Source organism: Perissodus microlepis, chromosome 9, assembly GCF_051167445.1.
Source record: "Perissodus microlepis isolate ML-2025 ecotype Zambia chromosome 9, ASM5116744v1, whole genome shotgun sequence".
Classification (NCBI taxonomy): Eukaryota; Metazoa; Chordata; class Actinopteri; order Cichliformes; family Cichlidae; genus Perissodus; species Perissodus microlepis.
The window spans coordinates 16,406,168-16,428,598 of record NC_140469.1 but is presented as its reverse complement, the minus strand read 5'-3'; the positions used below and the strand labels follow the sequence as shown (position 1 = coordinate 16,428,598).

General features: G+C 40.4%; 1 protein-coding gene across 2 annotated transcripts; it reads right to left on the bottom strand.

The window, feature by feature from the left end:
* Positions 1-1,267: 1,267 nt before the first annotated feature.
* Positions 1,268-14,086, bottom strand: mybl1 (MYB proto-oncogene like 1). Of its 2 annotated transcripts, none has more exons than XM_084939255.1 (16): positions 13,709-14,086; positions 11,271-11,370; positions 10,994-11,065; positions 10,779-10,871; positions 9,853-10,073; positions 9,573-9,765; positions 8,782-8,856; positions 8,378-8,488; positions 7,372-7,611; positions 6,887-7,279; positions 6,655-6,794; positions 6,457-6,571; positions 6,257-6,373; positions 6,063-6,167; positions 5,719-5,913; positions 1,268-5,614 (listed from the first exon to the last, which is right to left on the bottom strand). In XM_084939255.1, the coding sequence occupies exons 1-16, from the start codon at positions 13,729-13,731 to the stop codon at positions 5,489-5,491; spliced, it is 2,319 nt and encodes a 772-aa protein (XP_084795381.1). In that variant the 5' UTR covers positions 13,732-14,086; the 3' UTR covers positions 1,268-5,488. The 2 variants fall into 2 exon arrangements, with proteins under 2 accessions (XP_084795381.1, XP_084795382.1); XM_084939256.1 differs by having other exon boundaries at positions 6,887-7,261.
* Positions 14,087-22,431: the final 8,345 nt, after the last annotated feature.

The following is a 22,431-nucleotide window of genomic DNA, read 5'->3' as shown; positions in this document are numbered from 1 at the left end:
GAAGGAGGGGGTAACCGGGGTGCCTGCCAGATGACTGCTCTGTCAGCCCTATAATGGGCTGCCATCTGCTGTCTAGCATACACAAAGGCAAACAGTGTGTGCGAGAGAGTTTGTGCACTCGCTTATGGGTGTGTGCTTAAAGAAAGAAGGCCGAGGAGATTTGGTCAGATGCCTGTAGGCTCTGTTTCATGTCTTTGGTGCACAGGGTAGACCCAAAAATGGACATACACACATACCTTACCTAGTCAAGCTGACTGAATGATAAGAGATACAGAAGGGGGGCAAACGTGCATTGGACATTATAATTAAATCAGTGGAAACTACAGCATGTGAAGAGAATCTGTGTATCTAGGTTAAATGTAATTCATCCAAAAACAGCAATTATATGTTTATTTTAGGTCTATATAGTGTTTCAGTAAGTCATTGTTTCAACTAAATACATGCAGGAGGTACAAAGTGGAAGGGCTGCTGCCAATAACCAATTAAGAAGCAAAGGGTCCCCCGACATCTTTCGGCTCATAGTGTGGGTCACACAATAACAAAAGGCCCTCTTGTACCAGAATGAAAGCAAAGGAGGACAGATTGATTAAGTGGACATGGCGTGCATGTGGCGCCCGTGTGTTTATGTGTACATTGTTTGCATGCATGCGCACTGCCGCTCCTTCAGCATAAGGCAAGTCGTCACATTCTCCCTCCATTTGGGGGGCAATTGAGTGAATGGGCCTGTAAAACCAACAGCCCAAAGGACAAAGGAGCTCAGGGGCATTAAGTCATGGGTGAGTGGGCCCCTTTAGGGCCAGCAGCTGACCCTGTGGAGAGGCCTCTTGTTCTGGTGGAGGGGGCTCGTGTCCCTGGACCCCAGGCCAAGTTGACAGCATCCCAACGTATACATACACACATGACAGAGAGGTCATCTTCAAACCACTCCATGAGTTGTCACACCCAGCGTTCACCTGCTTAGATGTCCACGCTGCATGTGAGGAAAAATTAGAGTGCATGATTAAAGGTGGAATATTTAAATTTCCACTTTCACCATTTAAAAAGACAAAGAAAAAGCTTTCAGTGGCGTTAGTTTTTGGCAAGACGTCAGAGTGTCGCCATGCCCGCTGTGAGCGTGTCAGAAAAACTAAGCGATCATCAGAAATCTTTATTATGCAGAAAACAGCATGTAACGTATACTAATTTGCACAAAGGCATTTTGGCAGTTGATGGCAAGTGAAAATGCAAACACAAGAAAGTCAGAATACCTTTAAAATTATCCAACAAATGCATTTATTTAGCCAAATTAAGTACATGGTTACAAAGACAGCTGGCAGGATTTCTATGGTACCTCGATTATGGTTTCAACTGAAAATGCTATATAGTATAACTCAAGTGTTACATGTGTGATTCTCCTGTAAATGAAAGCAAAGTCCAGCATCTTGTGTACTGCTCATGCATAACTACAATAGTATATGACAGCTGCTACTATCCTGTACTTATATGTACTTAATTCCCTTGCAACCTATGATGTTACAATGTGTCGTTAACACACAAACAGATTATCTTGGTTTTAACAAATGGAATGTACAAACCAACACACAGAACATACAACACAAATATATACAGATTAGACAGATCTCAGCCACCAGATCCAAATATACAATAAACATCTTACAAAGTTGTTTAGTCAGTTTTTTAGCGTTGTGTACCATATTCTTCTGATCTTTCCACCTGATTTCCCTGACAAGATTCCCTTCTTATTCTCACTCAAATACTTAATGCAGGATAATCCAGATTATAGCCATTACTGGATCCACTAAAGCAGATGATACAAGAAAAAAAATACATGTAGCTATAGTGTTACTTCACCAGATTATGGAGCTTTTTTTAAAGGATGGTTCAGGAGTGCATTTGTTCTTGTCCAGAAGGTGAAATGAGTGAGCAGAGAAACATGTGACATCTCACTCAAGGGTAGTTCAGCAGGATACAAGGAGACAATGGCTGCAGCAGAGATCACATCTGGATCTTGTACAGATTTTAATAAAAACAGAATGCAATGATTTGCAAACATTTTAAGCCTTATATTTAGTTTTAAATGTCACAAAGATAACAAGACAAAAAAATTTAAATAGAAAGATTTGCGCTTATTTTGAACTTGATGTCAACAAGGTGTTTCAAACCAGCTTAAATACTAATACTACATTAGAAAGAACCTAATTAGGTTCATTGTAGTGAGTATAGTGACCAAGGCAAATTAGGGAGGCATCCTTCACTTAGTGAGACTGTGTGGGCTAATAGTTCAGTAATAAATGTGACGTCTCCAGAGGACATCAGTAAAGCTGACACTGAAACTAAAATGAAACATCTGACAACCATTTTCAGTGAACGGCTTCTTGCAGTTGCCCACAGTGTATGTAATAAAAAATGGCATTCAAAGTAAGAATAGAAAAAAAATTAATCTAACAATATCCAGAAATACAGCTGCCTGGGCCAAGCTCATTTAAAACGGACTTGGATGAAGGGAAAAACTGTCCTGTGGTCTGACCAATCACAATCTGTAATTCATCTCTGACATCGTGGACAATGTGTTGTCCGGGCTAAAAAAGGGAGACGGATCAATCAACTTGTTATGAGTGTCCAGCTCAAAAAGCCACACTGCACGGCTAATATGCGCTTTAATGCTCGGTGATATTGCTCCAAAGAAAGAGGTGAAGAAAGCAGGTGCTAAACTGTCCTGCCCAGCGTTCGGACATGTCATAAAGAAATTAAAAATATGACAAAGAGGACTAGGAGCTGGTGACCACTAAAATCTAAAAATGGGAAAACATTTTGCTTTCAGACTAGTGCAACTGCCTTCCTCATAGTGTTAAAAAAGCAGTAGTCAGTGGTAAACAAGCCCCTGTTTTCACCTTATTTGAAACATATTACTGGCATCAGTATCAAAACATAACATCCAATGACATCTTTGCACTATTTCCAATTAAATATAGGGTTTTAGCAACATATTGCATTCTGCACAGCAGCCCAGCATTTTAGGAGACAGAGTTGTAATAACATATGTATTGACCAATATGTATTTTGTGTTTTAGCTCAAAGCCATCTGTCTAAAAATACAAGGTTTTTACGTAGTGCATTTTAAATACACCTTTTGCAGCAAAACAGGAGAAAAGAACATGTGTAAATAAAGCAGCATGATCTTAACATCAGCATTCACTTCAAACATGAGGAAACACCCATCTAACACATACACACACGAAAAAAGGTAAGAACAGGAGCTACATTATGAGAATGAACATTTACATTTAAACAAAGAGGAAAAAAAGTGCAATTAGTCTATGATTAGAGGTCAGAAATGGAGTCCCGCTACCTACATACATCCTATCTATATTTTACAAAATCACACGTACAACTATGCAAAGGTTATTTGCTAGCTCTCGCCTAATCAGGAGAAGAAATTAACATTAAATCAGTTGCAGTGCTTGTTCTTCTAACTTGGAGAAATGAAAACTGAATGGTTGCCCAATCCTAATTTTGAAAGGAAAAAAAAGACAATATAATTTCTCAATAATTTCTCTTAAATGTTTTCTTTTAGAAATAAATAAATTAGTAGACATTAAATAAATAAAACCTACAGCCCTCACATAAAACCTAAATCCTTCTCCAACAAAATGCTTGTTGCTGAGCACTAATGATACGAACGTCTGACCAAAACAATGGCGGCCATTCATTCCCTAATAGAGAACTGCTTTAGAGCAAGTGAGAGTTTTTAGGCTGTTTTGGCAGCAAAGTTAAACGTCTTCGAAACTCACGGTGTCCGATTTATATTAATATCTAAGCCTTAGAGCTGTCAGATAATAAATAAAACAAACAAAAATAAACACTAAGGTACCCTTCCATTTTTGAGGTTCTTTCACATGTACATTGCAATGAAATACATTCAACCGATGTCTCCACCGACTCTATGGCCTTGGAAAGGAAACGCTGTGTTATAAAAGGAATAAAATAATAATAAAAAAATACCATCACAAGTGCTATCCAGTTTGCCCTCGAAAATACTGCTCCTTTCTCAGCAGCAAAGTCAACTCAATAGTGCAATACTGACAGCTTCCTATTTCCATCCTAAAAACTTCACATGGAGTCCGATTGGCATTCCTCCTTAACATAACACTGCTGTCACAAAAAACATGTAAGTGCATTTTTTTCTCATTTAAAAATTAATAGTAACATTACACACTCACCAGCCACTTTGTTAGGTACACCTTCCTAATATGGGATTAGACCCTCTTTTGGCTTCAGAACTGTCTTAATTCTTCATGGCGCAGATTCAACGAGGTGCTGGAAACTTTCCTGAGAGATTTTGATCCTTATTGACATGATAGCATCACATAGTTGCTGCAGATTTTCAGCTACATCCCAAAGGTGACTGGATCTGATGGGGTCTGTTGTCTGTGGATCCCATTTGAGTACAGGAAGGCAGGATGGATGCATGATTTCATGTTGTTTACTCCAAATTCTGACCCTACCATCTGAATATTGAGACTCGTCAGACCAGGCAAGATTTTTCCAATCTTTTTTTGTACAGTTTCAGGGAGCCTGTGTGAATTAAAGCCTCAGTTTCCTGTTATTAGCTGACAGGAGTGGCATCTGGTATGGTCTTCTGCTGCTGTAGCCCCTCAGCTACATCAGAGGTGCTCTTCTGCATATTTTGGTTATTTGAGTTACTTTTGCCTTCAGTCTGGCCATTTTTACCCATTTTGAATTTTGTATCTGTAAAACCTAGAAGGTAGTGATGGAAAATCCCAGCAGATCAGCAATTTCTGAGCACCAACAACCATGCTGTGTTCAGTCACTTAAATCACCTTTCTTCCTCACTCTCATGCTCGGTGTAAACTTCACATCATATGATCATCTTGACCGTATGATATGCCTTGCGTTAATGAGCGGTCGAGCAGATATACCCAATAAAGTGGCCAGTGAATGAAGTCTGTACTGCGTCAGTTTACAACCCATGGCGTGATTTCATTGTACACGGGTGTCAGTAAAAAGCTACAAATGCTGCACATACGTGTTTTCTTTATCTGCTAACAGCAGTGGGGCAGTTTAGTAAAAACATGCAGGAGGAGATAAACAATGAGTAGCGCTACATCTTATAATGTCTTTCATGTCTTTAAACAATATATTAATAATATACAACTCAGAAGCAGCCGCTGCTGGTGATACACACTATTTCTGCAGCCTACTCTATGTGCAGGTTGATTAAAAGAAAAAGCCTTTTTGTATGTGTACAAAACTGCTCATGACTGCTGGCAAAATCAAATGCAGGCCAAACAGTTACCTCAAAATGTGTTGAGAACAAAACCTCTGTATGGACGTCACTGGCAGTGCACTTCTGCTTCAGAAGAAAAATAAAACAATTTGTCTTCACTGGATTGTCTCTTACAAGATTCAGTGGAGGTTTTAGTTGTCGGACAGATGTAGTGCTACCTGCGTAGTCGAGGGGACGGCTTTAAAGCACAAGCGCCCTTGAGACAGAGGTGGACGGTGGGTAGGGATTCAGGTACTGACGAGCCTGTTCTGTCATGATCAGTTGGTCCTGCGTCTTTCCATAAACCACTGCTTCCCACTCACTCACCTGCAGAGAAGGTGATCAGTGGTTACTGTGATTGTCTGTTTCTACCCTTTTCACAGCATTAACTACACATTGACATTAATGACAGTTGTTTTGTTTCGTCATACCTGTGCAGTGTTGTGTTTCGTTGCTTTGTTAGAAATCGGAAGCTTCTTTGTCCGAGGGCTAGTAAAGTGTTGAGTATGAACGGCGACTCCTAATGAGAGCTCATCTTTCCCGGAAGTCACAGAATGGCCACACTCGTCTCTCTCGGAGATCGGAGAAACCAATGAAGAGCTTGTCAGTAGACCTTCATCTGACACCTGCAATATGGCATTCTTTGAATGGTGCGGGTTTTAAGAAAGCAGTAGATTAAGAGTAAAAGTAATTACATGGTATTTATAAAAATACTTTTACTTGGAAAGGGCTCCAGGACCTGAAGCTGATTTGAAGTGTGGTCAGAGAGGCTTACCTGTGCATCGTCGAGCTGGTCTTGGAAAAGTTGAGTATTAATGCTTTCTTTGCCCCAAGGGTCCAGGACAAGAGACTTGCGCACTTTTCTAGCTGGGCCATCCATCTAATTTTGAAGCATCAAAATGAAATACAATTATTTCTTAGTTTTTTGATGAGGTGTTGAGGTCATAAAGGTTGTATTTCGTGACTTACGTTATGTTTCCACACTCTGTAATCTGGCTGTAAGTCTGCTCTGTTGAAGATGTCTGTTCCGGTCTCTTGTTTTAGAACTTCTCGAATGTCTTCTTCGAGAAAGGCCAAAGGCTGTGGCTGCAAAACAAAAATGGATGAGTATAACCACAAAAAAGGCAGCAATATGTTCACCTGCTTGCACCAGAATTTGGCAAATTTACCTCTCTCTTTAGTGGCCCGTGCATTTTCTCCTGAGCAGCCAAAGCATTTTTGAAAGGAGTGGGTGTCCTCGGAGTTGGAGTCATGACTGTTTTGCAGAATTTAGGAGTCCTGGAACTACAGATTTGTAATTGTGATTACACTAGTTTTCTGCAAGCAAAAAGATCTTCTGATATACTGCTTACAGCCGATTCATTTACCCATCATTCTCTTTCTGGTGTTTAGGTGTTGTATCTTTTTGAAGGGGTGTGTTGAGCAGACACCTCTGACCGCACACAGGAGTTGAGGTGAGGGCGGGGTTTTCCAGATTGAGATGCTCTGGCACTGATATGTTGCAGAACTGAGGAGAATGAAGACATGGCATATTAGTCAAAACACTGCATCAGCTGTAATGGGAAGATGTTCTCTGAAGTAAATTATTAAGATAATTACTCGTGACGGGGTAAATGGCAGTGTCTTTATAGGTGTTTTCTTGGGAGAATTTGAAATATTTTCCAAGAAGGAAGAGCAAGTCTTGTCACACAAAGGAGATGGTTCCCCCCTCTCTCTTCTCCTCTTCCTCCCAGTGGAAGCCTGGGTGGGTTTGGATGAGTTAATGGGAGTCAGGGATGTAAGATCTCCCACACCAAATGGAGCACAGTTCCTGTCTTGGCCTAAGTCGGTAGTGGCAGCGTTGACTGGGTAATTCACTGAATTGTACATGGTGCTCTCTTGCAAGATAGTGCTATAGGCTGCCTGGTTGTGCCTGGACGGCGTCGCCGTCTCTGACAAATCAAAACTGGCCACTTCGTTCCATGCGACAGGATCCTGCAGAGCAAAACACATCTACAGTAGATCTTTAATACATTCACAATATTTGGCCAACAAATTTACACAGAGTTATGTTTGTTCTGTGTTCATCTCCATTTGTTACTCACTGAATCAATAAGCTCCATGGTCTCTGCAAATTCTGGTATGGTCTGCAGGGTGGACAGCACTGTGCTGGCCTCTACAGCCAGGAACTTGCTGGGCGAGACAGGAAGCGGTGCTGGAGCTCCCTGCGGGATCTCAGGGCCCTTCCAGGGTCTTCTCTCTGCTTGTTCTTCCAGGCTACTGCTACTTGTGGTTAACGTGTCATCTGACACACTGTCTGGCCATGCTGGGTACTGCTCCAAACTCTGAGATAGAGGGCAGCAGGGGACGGGTGGGGGTTAAAGACACTGCTGTTAGATCTTTGGCTCGTGCAGCAGGATGGTGTCTGATCTGATGGGTTTGGCAGATGTGGTGTAAAATTATTGCTAATTTGCATGAGTTTGGAAATTATGTGTAGGAAATGGTGGGAAAAAACTGTACAGTATAAAGTCGCTCACTGGAAAGAATAAATGTGAATGAAGTATGAAAACAGTCAGTGCAGACAGAATAGAGACTGAGAATGCTTTAGTCAGAACCAAACTGCGGGCTAAGTGTGGGTATGGTAGGATGGCAGGGAGTGAGGGCTGGAGGGGATGAGGGGGCGGGATCAAGTTTAAAACTAAAATAATGGGCGAGGTGAGGGGTGGGAGCTAGGGGGACTACCAAGCACAGCTTCAGGCCAGTCTGAGTAAGTGGCGAGAAGGGGAAAGTAGTTACTATTGCAACACAACAGCAAACAGGCTACAGACACGCATACATGCCCCTCATTCTTGTTTTAGAATATATACACTGCAAAAAGTTCATTAATGAAGGCCAGTTAGAATCAAATGCCAGGATATTGGACTTAAATAAACTTTTCGATATCAATATATTGTTTTTTCAGATTATGTAACTCGCTGTTTATTTCACTTTGACGTGAAGACATATTTAATATAAATATGAGCCTTTTTACAGTGTATGTACTGTAAGCTATTAACACACACAGGCTATGCTGACTAAGAATGCTAACACACATTCAGCGTGTGTTCTTACACATGAACCTCTGCACTGCACTTGTTGGTGGACTTCACTCTCTGCTGACATAAGCAGCAGTTCAAGCTCCTTAATTCTTTGCTCTCTGTCAGGATCATCCAGGCAGGATGGCTGGAATAAACAAACATCACGGAGGAAGAGGAGGCGAAAGGAAAAGAGGAAAGAGTTACGAGAGTTAAGAAAATCAGGAAAACAAGACATAAACATAAAAACACTGCAACAACAGCACTGACATCGCACACCCTTTCAGCTGTATTTTGTGTTAGGAGAAAAAACAGGACATTCAAGTTTTTGATTTGAGCTCCAGAGTTAGCAATCACAAGTACAACTACAGAAAGACCAGAAAATAAAGAAGTCAGACGTTTTCCCCACTAGCATGCAAAGAAACCTCATAAAAGACTCACTGATATGAAGCTTGAATTTTCAGGAAGACTGTCCATCATGTGCCCACCATGAGGCTCAAATGGAAAACCACCCATCTGCAAACAGAGCATTACACTTAGCTCAAATCAATTGTATCTATATAGCGCCAAATCACAACAGCAGTCACCTCATTGTGCTTTATATTGTAAGGTAAAGATCATAATAATTCAGAGAAAACACAAACAATAACATGTCTCTTCATGAGCAAGCACTTGGCAACAGTGGGAAGGAAAAACTCCTTTTTAACAGGAAGAAACATCTGGCAGATCCAGACTCAGGGAGGGGCGGCCATCTGCCGTGACAGGTTGAGGGTGAGGGGAGGAAAACAGGACAAAAGACACACTGTTGAAGTGCAGTGGTGTATAAACACACAGAGGGGAAGGTGAGTGAAGAAGAAACAGTGCATCATAGGAAGCCTGCAGCAGCCTAAGTCTTTTTCAGCATAACTAAGGGAGGATTCAGGGTCACCTGATGCAGACCTAACGATATGCTTTATCAAAAGGGAAAGTTTTAAGCCTGATTTTAAAAGTAGAGATGTCTGTCTGCCGAATCCGAACTGGTTCCACAGGAAAGGGGCCTGAAAGCTGAAGGCTCTGCCTCTCATTCTACTTTTAAATATCACAAGCCCACAGTCTGAGAATGAAGAGATCGATTGGGGTGATACGGTACTATGAGTTTTTTATAATTAAATGGGCCCTGATTATAAATGTTGTATTTGAGGTGAAGGATGTTTTAAGTAAGAGGACAAATGAAACAAAGACTGAGGATGGACCTGGTTTGATGCTGTCATAGCCACAGGGCTGCGGTCACAGTGCTGGGGCTCTGTTGGAGTTGCAGGACACTGCCTGTTGTGGCGTCTCTTCCCATTAGCAGAGGAAGTCTTGCAGCCATCTTGCAGGTACCCCTCATGCTCCACTTTTCTCTTCATGGTGGAATTCCAGTGGTTCTTGATGGAGTTGTCCGTTCTGTTAGGGGATAGCATTGCTAGTTTGACTCACTTACATTACTTAGACAGGAAGCACAAACAGACAGTGTGTGACGCACTACACTACCGTCCAGGAAGAAGCTTAGAGATCTCAGCCCAGCGGTTGCCAAGGCGTTTGTGGGCTTCATAGATGATTCGATCCTCTTCCTGAGTCCATGAAGACTTCTTAACTTCTGGGTTGAGGTGGTTGTGCCAGCGTTCACGGCACTGCTTTCCGATTCTTCCCTGGAGGTGCTTCGCAATCACTGACCAGCGCTTGGGACCATATTTATGTACGAGGTCAATAACCTGCATAAACACCACCACATGGAGGATATTCAGTAGAAGCACAAGTAAATAAATTCATGAATTTATGAATGAATGGGGTAGGGCCCTAATTAATTCTGCCACTCTATAAACTTGTTCAAAGAGATCAGATTTCTAAGAGAAGCAGTGCTGTTTAGAAACCTTCACTATAGCAACAGCAGAGCTTGTTTGGCTCTTTCCATCGAGGCTGAGAAATGTTGTGATGTCACTTTTGGCAGGCTAAGCTATAATTGTAAGATCTGTGTTTTTGTTATGATTCCAACATTTCGGAGGAATGACACACCATTCATGACATTCTTGAACAACAGTGATCCATTTAAGGAATGCATCGCTGGTCTAACAGCAGGAAAAGGTCTTCAAGCTTTGCTTTGTAGGAAAAAAAACTAATTAAAAAAGCAGCTGGCTGCTAAACCTCTTACTTGAAGAGACTGTTTTATTACGAATGACGTAGTGGAGAATTTACTTTAGAAAAAAAAGAAAAAAAAACCTTCTTGGCGGGAAGTAAGCATGCACATGTGCACAGCCTGGTTATTCTGAAGCTAAAGGGTACATTACATATTGTGGCACTTGTCTTTGTATTGTGTGTTTTCAACCTGTCTAAACTGCTCTCTCCCCTCTCTGCCATATCATTTACCCATTTTGTCACCAATGTTTCTGCACAAAATAGGGATTCAGAGCTCGTCTTACCTTTTGATCCTCCTCCTTTGTCCATGGTCCTTTCACTAGCTCTGGATTGAGCACCTTCTGCCAGCGGTGCTGACACTGGCCATCTGTCCTCCCCTGTGATAGAGATACACAAAGAGCAACACCTCATTACAGTAGTAACTGAAAGAGATAAACCAATAAGGTGTAAAGTAGTAACATTTTTGTTTAATGAAATTACACAATTGAAATGCGCTTACTGGAAAAAGGGTAGCTATTAATTTCCAGGAGTCTGTTCCGTGCTGCTCAACAAGCTTTTTCAGCTTTTCATCCTGAAGAAAAAGAGCGATGGAAAAAAAGCAAATGGTACAGAGCGCATGTAAGGCGTCTTGTTCAGCATTTTCACATAAACACTGTTATACAGTTGCCCTTAAAGATGTTTGCGAGGAGATAAAAGCAGAACATAACATGCAATGCCTCAAGTTAAATCTTTCCAACAAATTCCCAGCTCAGATGTCAGATCTCTGATAAACTTACCTCATCTCGTGACCACTTTACTTTGCACAGTGTCTTTTTATCTTTGCTCTTCTCTTTACTCTCTGGATCTGTGGACTGCAGCTCTTCATCCTCATCATTGCTAAAATATACAAGGCAGTAAAAGAAGAGCACATTTAGACCACAAATGGAGCCCAAGACTGAGGTATGAGGTCAGTGCCTGTAAGCTAATATATTAGACATCAATACATGGACACCAAAGCTGTAAAAAGAAATTACTTGGGAATGGTGTAAGAAGCTTAACTATTACTACAGGATGAAGGCTCAGTGTAATTAAACGGTCTTGTGACCAAGTAGATTTGCCTACTCTTTGCTTTAACTTCATCTGAAAGAAATAAAATCCCTGTTAAAAGAATTAGACTTTAGCAGTGAGTTATGCCAAGCTTTTTAGGGGCAGGATTGAGGAAAAGCAGCAGCATGTACCAAAAGCTGACCACAACTCTTTTGATGTCACAGCAAAATAAATAAACAAATACATTAATAAAAGACAAATAAAAGCAAAACTAAAAGCATCAGTGGCCAATAAACAAGCCTTTGACACATCATATCAAAACTGAAAGCAACGTGTTCTTCACCAAACGATATCATATTGGAAATGTATTGCACAACACTGACTCTGGACATTTTAGCTAACCAAACAAATGAATCAATGAGTTCGTTGATGCGGGGATCTCAGTGTGACTGTATTTTAGCATTAGGTCACAGGTCTTGAAGATGTAAAGACAGAAATAACATGTCAATTATAATTATGCACAATAAACAACACAAAATAGAACTACTGATAATACAAAATGTCAGCACACTGCATTTCAAATTTTTTGCATGCAAAAACCTGCTGCTGGGCTCTAAAGTCTTTGCAGTACTGGAGCAGACTTTAATAAATGGAGGAGAAATTAAATTCCTGAACAGCCAGGCTTGTTGCCCTGCAGGAGACCTCTACAACCACACATGCACACACAGGGGGTTGGGGAGTGCTCTCTTGAGGTCTTGTATGAAAATGTGGATGAAAGGTCTTCCTTAGAGGGGAAACTTTAGTATACCAATTGAATTTTGGTATGGCCTGATTCCCTCACAAGAGGCAAGAGAAGTTTGCTGAAAAGGAAGGAGGGGCCTAAGGTGACTGGAGGAAAGGAGGGGTCTGCATCAACAGGCTCTTTCACTACCAGAGCTTTATAAGTGTGTGTGTGTGTGTGTCTTGATGAGGTGGAAGAGGTGTACTGGGGTGTGGTTAGGGGACTGGCAAAGCCCTAACGGTCCAGTTCAAAAAAGTTTTTAAAAAAGGGGGGTATACTTGCATAACCTCCTGGCATTTACTCATTTATTCACTTTGAAACTGAAGAATATAAAACTATAATTCTAGGTGGCAAGTAAAAGAAGCACCATATTTATATTCAGTGTTTAATCCATTAGGAATACATCACCTGTCATAAGCAATGAATATGAAATAATAACTCTGAGTTGTTCTAATTGGATAGAGGACTTTCTCTAAAATAAAATGTAACAAGCGTCACCAAATAGTATACTGATCTACATCCAGTGTTCAAACAATCATGTTGCTGTTGAAGTTTATCCATATCTTAGAACATAATGTATAATGCCCTTTATAGAGGCTAACAGACCAAGGTTACAATTTTAAGGTTTCCTATTTTCCAAAGTCTAAAGGTACCAGTCCAAACGATGCACGGGGCAGTACTATACTGTTCAAATATTCATACTTACTGGGATGGACTGAGTAAATGTGTAGTACTTTTAGCTTAAGCGATGACTATAATGTCTGATTAACAAAACTGATTGACATGAATAATTTTTAAACTAATTAACCCACATTTTTCACATGTTGTACTTATACAGTCTAGAAGCTTTTTCTTCCATTGCCAGAAACCCAAGAGACTTAATGCAAAAATCTGTAATGTATAATTAGAGGACACATGCTATCTGATGTGGAGTTTTTTAGTCTGTGGTTGTTTTTATTTTAAATATTCAGAAAAAGTGAATCTGAGCAGTAAAGATGCATTAATCTGGCTGATTTGTCATTGTCTAGTAATGCGTTTTCAAGGATGATGCTGTTACATAACAGCTGTGTGAAACTGGCTGCCCGCCTCACATTCACAGAACATTATTTTGAATGCGAAACTTTCAGAAGCATTGCCACCCATTCAAATTAATGCACGTTTCAGGTTGTTTAAGCTATATCTGAAACGTGGATTTTACACTGTCTATACTTTTCATCGGGGTATGTTATTAACTATAGGTGCTATTCATTAACTACTTATTCATAAAACCCATAGGCAGACCTTATTACAGTGCAAGTGTGCAGGTGCACTTGCAGTATAAGCTGTTTATATGAGGCACGTCGTATTAACTGTACACAGGTGCATTGTGTCACGGGAACTGAATAATGAAACACTGCTGGCACCCACCTGCGTGATTTCACGTTGTCCATGACAGCTGGTAGGAGGACTGAAATTCTTCGTAGATGAACCTGTGCTTGGCAGCTCCCTAAAATCCCTCTTTAATAGATGTGTATCCATAGAAATCGTTGACAGTCATTGCAGGTTTCTTCGGGATCTGGCTAGCAGCGAGCTAACTAAAAGCACAGTTTATAACATATACTTTCTCCGTACAAGTCATATTCACATCTTCCCAGAGAAAGGCGTTGCTATGTCCTCTTCAGATAAAGGCTGTCTTCAAATGCGGACTCGTAACATAAAAACTCGCTATGAAACTGAAGGTGGGCTACTTTTATTACTCGCCGTCCGGGCTGTTTCTATCATAATCTTTCTCTTCTGTACTTCTGTTTGGCGTTATGATTTTTGTCCATCCCGCCGATTCTCGCGCCCAGCCCTCTGCACAGGCGGCCTCGCCCCCGATTGGTCAGAAACGGGGCCGTGACGAGAGGAGTCGGTTCTCGAAACTGATAGGTCAAAAACGAGGACACACTCGCAAGTGATTGGTTAAAAATTTGCAAGCAGTTCTTTCATTGGTTGAGAATCTCAGGAGGCGAGTGTTATAGCAGACAACAGTATTGTCACCTCTTTCAGCAGAATGGGTCTTTTCATTATGACTGTGGTGGCTCAAAGTGGGTTTCGGGACTTTCTGGGGGCCCTTTGGGGACTTTCAGAGGCTTCTGAGGCACACAGCGCGAAAAATCGCGCAATGAAAGCGCAAAAGGCTGCATCATCTGCGCCTTTGTGCCATCGTATACCTTCAGGTGATTGCATTTGCGCTGATGTGATGCATTACTATGGTATATTTATTATTATAATTTGCATCCTATATAAGGAGAGCAGCAAAACAGTACCATAAAAATTGGCTTTACTCGAGCAGCTCTAAAAACGGTGTTTTGCTGGCATCTTGTGGACAAAACTTAGGATATCGACATACTGCTTGCAGATTTCACTCATATAAAATATAATTAACCTCTTCATATGGGGTTTATTTCAGTGATATGACAACAGTGACATTTCTGTATTTGTGCAATATGGAAATATTACAACATTTACTGTCACTACCCGTCCCATACATACTGTTTTTTTATTCATTAAGTATGAAATTTTTATGTAATGTTTTTTACATAAGTACAGTGTAAAAAATTTTTTAGAAAGAGAATGTGGTCAAATGAAATTTGCTTGGTACCAGGCACATTTTTCTTAAATATGACTTATTTGAATAAATAACACTTTGATTTTAAATATTTTAGCTGCATCTTATTCAGAATTATTGCTTCGTATTTACTGAGGGTGAAGAATTATTATTTGGCTGTACCAGTCTTTCATATCAGCTCTGAAAATATGGTGTTCTCGCTGTAATGTTGCTCTTTACTAGGCTTATTCTGATTTTTACTGTTGCAGTACAAAAAATATGGTTTTCAGCTACAAAGAAAGAGAAGAGTTTAAAATATACTTTTTAAACATATTTATCAATTATTTATATTTAGCAACACAGAGATGCTGCCTCGGGAGATTTTCAGTCAAAACGTAACTGTCCAAAGGGTTCCTTTGTCTCCACCTAGTGGCTAGTAGTATTTACTGCAAACCAGATTACCCATGAATACTGTTATTACCGACTTTCGTCGCAAACATGCACTTGCTTTATAATCAGCATTTGTTTTATTTTCCCATTTCCCATCTTCTCTGGCCTGGAAGCTTCATATTCAACATCCTTTGTCCATTATCCCGTTTAAAGAGACATAACTTACATTCTTTTCTCTCAGCAGTCTGATTTTCCTCTATTCTCTTAATGATCGTCACTATACCCCAGCATGCCTTTTTTTTTATAGATCATCTATTTATCATCTACTTTTCTGACGCCCTCTCTGATCTAAATTCTGCTTCGATCTGTATTACATGTATAGTTGTTGTACTGTACTTGTTGCAGTATCTGGATTTTCTGAAGATTTCAATTACAAAAGTGGACTTCCAATGATAAGCATGATGAATAAGCATGTGAGACGCAAAGGACATACTTATTTGAAACGTAATATAACACAAGACCTAAAAACATATTGCTTCACCTCCAATGCAACAATGCAAGACCTCTGACACCTCAGACACTTCACACCTCCTCTATTCACCCTGCTCACTCCTCCCCACCCCCAACAACAGCATCCAATACACACTCAACACAAGGCTCCAGCCTGTCTCTCTCAACCACCCAGGTTAGGAGGGAACTGAGGAGGATTAATGGCAAGAAGGCAGCGGGCCCAGATGGCATCAGCTCGAGGGTCGTCAGGTCCTCCGCGGACCAACTGTGTGGGGTGATGGAGCACCTCTTCAACCTGAGCCTGAGGCTGGGAAGAGTCCCACAGCTCTGGAAAACCTCCTGTGTTGTACCAGTGCCGAAGACTTCACGCCCCAAGGACCTCAACAGCTACAGGCCGGTGGCTCTGACATCCCACCTAATGAAGACCCTGGAGCGGTTGGTCCTGGCTCAGCTTCGGCGCCTGGTGAGCTCATCACTGGACCCACTTCAGTTTGCCTACCAGCCTGGCATTGGAGCGGATGATGCCGTCATTCACCTCCTACATCGTTCCCTTGCTCACCTGGAGACCGCTGGAAGCACTGTGAGAATCATGTTCTTTGATTTCTCCAGTGCCTTCAACACTATTCTTCCCTCGGTTCTAAAGGACAAGCTGGTGAACTCTGGAGTGGACCATCACCTCACTACCTGGATTTTGGACTACCTCACCGACCGACCACAGTATGTGAGGACTCAGGGCTGTGTGTCGGACAGGGTCGTCTGCAGTACGGGGGCCCCACAGGGAACGGTTCTGGCTCCGTTCCTCTTCACCATCTACACTGCAGACTTCTCCCACAATTCCACCCAGTGCTTCCTGCAGAAGTTCTCTGATGACTCTGCAATAGTCGGCCTCATCACTGATGGGGACGACAAGGAGTACAGAGGACTGACCCAAGACTTTGTGGACTGGTGCCAGCAGAACTACCTCCAGATCAACGCCAGTAAAACCAAGGAACTGGTGGTAGACTTCCGCAGGCACAAGCATTCTCCACTGCAACCACTGAACATCCAAGGTATGGACATTGAGGCTGTGGACAGCTACAGGTACCTTGGTGTTCATCTGAACAACAGACTGGACTGGACTCATAACTCAGACGCCCTCTACAGGAAAGGGCAGAGCAGGCTGTACCTGCTGCGGAGACTCAGGTCGTTTGGAGTGGAGGGCCCACTCCTGAAGACCTTCTATGACTCTGTGGTGGCTTCTGCTATCTTTTATGGTGTGGTCTGCTGGGGCGGCAGCATCTCTGCCGGGGACAGGAAGAGACTGAACAGGCTGATCCGAAGGGCCAGCTCTGTTCTAGGATGCCCTCTGGACCCAGTGGAGGTGGTGAGTGACAGGAGAATGGTGCCTAAGCTGTCATCACTGTTGGACAACATCTCCCACCCCATGCAGCAGACTGTGACAGCACTGAGCAGCTCCTTCAGTGGGAGACTGCGGCACCCACGGTGTGGGACGGAGAGATTTCGCAGGTCTTTCCTCCCCACTGCTGTCAGACTCCACAATAAAGACTTTAACTGATCAAACACACACATCCACACATGTGCAATAACACTAAGTGCAATAATCTTTTCTGTCATCGTTGTATTTTTACTCAGTTGTATATAGCATTTGTATTCTATTTTTATCTTATTGTATATTTATTTTATTTTATTCTACTGTATATAGTATTTTATTTTATTCTATTCTGTACAGTTGTGTACTGTATTTATTCTTATTGTATCCTAATTTTTGCCTCATAACTTTTGCACTGTCCACTTCCTGCTGTGACAAAACAAATTTCCCACGTGTGGGACTAATAAAGGTTATCTTATCTTATCTTATCTTATCTTATCTTAAGGTATATTTATGTCAAAAAAAGATCATCAAGATGAGGCAAAAAAAAAAAGTGAAATCAATAAAATTAAAATTAGGTAGCAGATTTAAGTGTAAGCATGAATATATATATATTAAGCACTAGTTAGTCATTACAATAACTTAATAATTTTAAGATCTCAAGTTGCAGTTACAGTTGAAAATATCACCCTGAACATGATGAAATGAATTTAACATTAAACAGCAGGTCAGAGGTGGCTTCAGTTTTCCTCAAGCTTATACTGTGGAGAAAAATGTCCAATTTTGTTCTTAAAGTCTCAGTCAGGGGCTTTAATTAGCAGTCACTGAGCAAGAGCAATCTTCATCATCCTCACTGCAGCAATTTTTCGTGTGACAAGTCAGGCGGGGAAGCAGATGTTGCCTTGCTACAGTACATTACAAAACAACACAGGAATCAGAAACATGTTTCTATGTTTGACTTCATATTTGATTTCGGGCTTGTTCTGTTCCGTGTGTTTTTTCGTGTTGTGTGTGCAATGAGGCTGTAGCATACTTCTTGGCCCTGACCTCAGAAAACCACAGAGAGGCATGGACCAGCCTGCTGCTGTTCTTCGTTACCAAGGTGCTAAAGATCAGTGATGAAATGACAGGAAGTCAAAACACCCACTGATGCTTTGTGAGTGACCTTTGTGCACACAGACAAGTCAGTCTGAGACAGTTACGTGTTACATGAACTTTTAGTATTTAAGAAACAAAATTAAATCAGCTGAAATAATTTTTTACTATTTTATATGTGTGCACATGTTCTGTTATGCAAACAGCATAAACATAGTACAGAGGAGGAAAAACAAAACTGGTTTCCTGATTTGTAGATGTTAGGTTTTCTAAACTTATGTTGCAAAAGATTCTGCACAACTTTTTGTACAACACATCATCTGGCTTTCTAATCAGGATTAGTTAAGTTTTTTAACTTAATTTGAAATGCTGAATCGCTGAATTAGAGTTGCAGCTGCTAGCTGTTTAATGTTTATTAATTATCAGCCAGGACAACATCATAGGAAATTCTTTATCATTTAATAACGAATGATATAAAATGTGTTTGTTCATCCACAAAATTTCACCATTACATTATAGACAGAAACAGTTGCTGCATCTTCTTGCATCCATCCTGTCATAGCTTGTGCTTTACAGAGTCTGGCGTCTCTATAGCAACCGTGTCCACAGTGACATACTTATACCAGAGCAGAGCCCGACAAACTTTACTCCACTTCACTACCAGGCCTTCTGAAGATCCATCACACGTTTGTTTAGGCAAATGGAACATTGGGAACGTTTCTCCAAGTGGTGAAGACAGACGCATGAAGGGCATCTACTCTTAGGAACTGTTGTCCATTTTTGTGAACTTCCCTTGCCATCCATCCCCAAAGGTTCTCAGTTGGATTAAGATCAGGGGAAGATGCAGAATGGTCCAAAAGAGTGAAGAGTGAAAGATTGTCCTGGAAGAAGTCCGTTGTCCTGCAGTCATTGTGGACTGTAGCGTTGTCCTGTTTAAAAACCCAGTCTTTACCACACAGACGAGGGCCCTAAGTCATGAGAGATGCTTTCTGCAACACCTGGACATAGCCAGTGGCCATTTGACGCCCCTGCACCTCCTGAAGCTCCATTGTTCCACTGAAGGAAAAAGTACCCCAAACCCATATGGTGCCCCTCCACTGTGGCACGTAGAAAAACTCTCGGGTGGCATCTGCTTGTCATGCCAGTAACGTTGGAAACCATCAGGACCATTAAGGTTACATTTTTTCTCATGAGAGAATAAAACTTTCTTCCACCTTTCAGTGTCCCATGTTTGGTGCACTCTTGCAAAGTCCAAACGGTCAGTTCTGTGGTGTTCAAGGCGACGAGGCCTTTGAAGATGCTGTCTGATGGTTATGGGGCTGCAGTCAGCACCAGTAACGGCCTTAATTTGGGTCGAGGATCGTCCAGTGTCTTGACGGATAGCCATTTGGATCCTCTGGCTCAGTGCTGGTAAAATTTTGGGGGGTCTTCCACTTGACTTTTGTTGGTCTGTAATCCTCAGCAGTGAATGCGCGCTTCAAGAGACCCTGCTTATGCAGTTCAACAACCCGACCATGCTCAAAAAGGGAACGATTTTTTTGCCTTTACCATCAGAACGCCATGGCAGTGTGACTACCTGACAGAAAATGACAGTGAATCCACATTTGTGCCCAGATTTGGCCTTTTAAAAGCATGTGGTCTTAAATTTTTGATCAGCTGTAAAACAGCCTGTTTCAGTTTAAGTGTTGTTCCCAATAAATTGCATGCTCAAAAAAATGTTTTGTCTCACCCCCACTTTTTCTTGTGGCATGTTGAAGCTCTACTTGGAACTTGTTAAGATCTAACTATGCAAAATATGATTTTTTTTAAAAATTATTTATTTATTTTGCCATTTTTCATGTCGAAATGTACAAATATATGATTGTGGGATTTGTATAGAGTATTTGTGTACATCACATAAATGTTGTCAAGCACACACATTACAATCATTGAAGTATTATAATATTATTGATTTTATTTCTTTTTATTATTTCTTTTAATTTTGCATTACTTTTGTCAATTTGTGGCAGAGGCCCACAAACTGAAAACTATTCACACTCATACAGATACAGTTTTGGTTACTATCAAGATGACTTAAAGGACAGCTGATTTCAGCAACAACATAAAAACTTTTTAAAAAAGTAAAAACTATTTACTTCTCACATTAGCTATTAAATATATGTAAATATTCAGTCAAAATGTAGATGTCAAACTTTTCTTTTTAAAATATTTACATTTAATGTTGTAAGCTCTTCAGATTTGTTGTGGAGAGCATGACTGGGGCCTTTCTCTTGTATCAGCTCTGTCAGGTCTGACCTGGACTACAGTGTGTTTAGGTGTTGACCACAAAAGGTCAGACACAAAAGCACTGAAAGTTTAAATCACACTTTTTTGTTAAAAAGGATATTACCACATTTATGAAGCACTATATTCAATAATATGAACTAACAAAATATTAATAATTGCATTATTATTAAATGATTCATAATTGAAATAATTCATCGTGGATACTTCATAGTTGCTGGCCTTCAACTGTTTGAATACTGTTATGATTGTTGGGCTTCTGTTGCCTTCTTTCCTGTAGGTGGCGCTGTTGAACTGTTGGATTTCTCAATGCTGCGGTTCGTCAGAATAAGAGTAAACCAGCTGTGCCAAGCAAACATGACCGGAAGTTTTTGTTATCCCAGGAAAATAAGAGCCCAAAAAGGTTTATTGCGTAATCAAAACGTCATGATTTTATTAAAACACAAGTTTTGAAATTTTAACCAAGGACATTTGTGTAATTACATGCATACAGAGTTATAGGATAGCTGGCCAAAATTATTTTAAAATGCCTTTTTAATCGCCAGTGTAAACAAACTCATAAAACTAAAGAAATGTTGGCAAATTTGCTAATTTAGTTAAAGGTGACTGTGTCTGTAAAGGCCAGTGTAAATTGTTGTGTAAATTGTGTAAACCACTGTTCAGGGACAAAATATCGATGTTATAAAAGGCGTTCCAAAGCATTTGAAATACAAAATATCTCTCAAGAATCCAAACATATCACAGATTCTTGATAACCAAATTGCATGTCAAATATAACAGTTAAAATGAGTTCTAAATGCATGCGTATTGTTTGGATTTTGTTGACGCATGCCTTTATTTAGATTGGAAAGGGAATCAACAAAACAGTGAAAATGACAAAGACGAATAATGCAACATTTCAGCTCCCAGAAGTCAGTCCTCTTTGATGTGCTTTGTATTTTTTCTAATCTTTTCTGACTAGATTGAGTTGCGCTCTCACCAGTGCAACCCTGTTACACATATTTCCAAAGGAAGGCAAATTAATTGAAAAGATTCCTTCCCTTATTTATATGACTGCATGTATCCTTGACTTTCCATCATCACATGTATCATATTCTACAGCTTGCACCTCTTACAAACACATGCTTAAAACATATACGTAAACATAAATAACATAAACAACATTTCTGTTGTCTGAAATATATATTTATCATAGCTATGTACAAGCACAAGTTCTATATGTAATAAGTCATTATGTCTTGTGTAAATGGTTACTCAAATTGTAACCCTGTTACCATGTCATGTTAATAATATAACCGTAAATGTTTTTCCTAGCTTTGAATCTATTATCTTTGCACTGGTTGAAATTATTAGATGAGTTTATTTGAGAAAAGGTTTGAAAATAAACCAAAAAAGTGGGACTATTGAAAAGTTAGATGTGGTAAGGTTCAAAAGTTGCTAAGACTAAGTCTAAGTCTAAATATTAATTAGTTAACTAACTAAAATATCTCATAAAAAGTGAACCTTTGATGCCTGAGGTGGACAAATTTAAGGTTTTTTTTTTGTTTTTTATGGTTTATTATTTGTTTTTCTTAAATACATAGATTATAAAATAAATGCATTATCACTTATTCGCCACTTTTGAAACCTAAACTGCCCAATTATAGAATGACTCAAAAGTATTATATGGGTTGGTCTCCAGCAGAAAGCACAGCTTTTTATCTCAGAGGCTACAGTAAGATGTGTTTAATATGTTTAATTAGAACTATGATTGGCGTGAGGATACGGTGGACGGTAACATTAAAGTAAAACAAAGTGCTTAAAATGTGTTTGTTTTTAGCACAGCGGCTAAGCAAAAGACATCAATTCAGGAAGTTTTTTTCCCCCTTATATTTTGAAAAGCAGCACCGGAAGTAAAGTGGTGTCTAGTGTGTA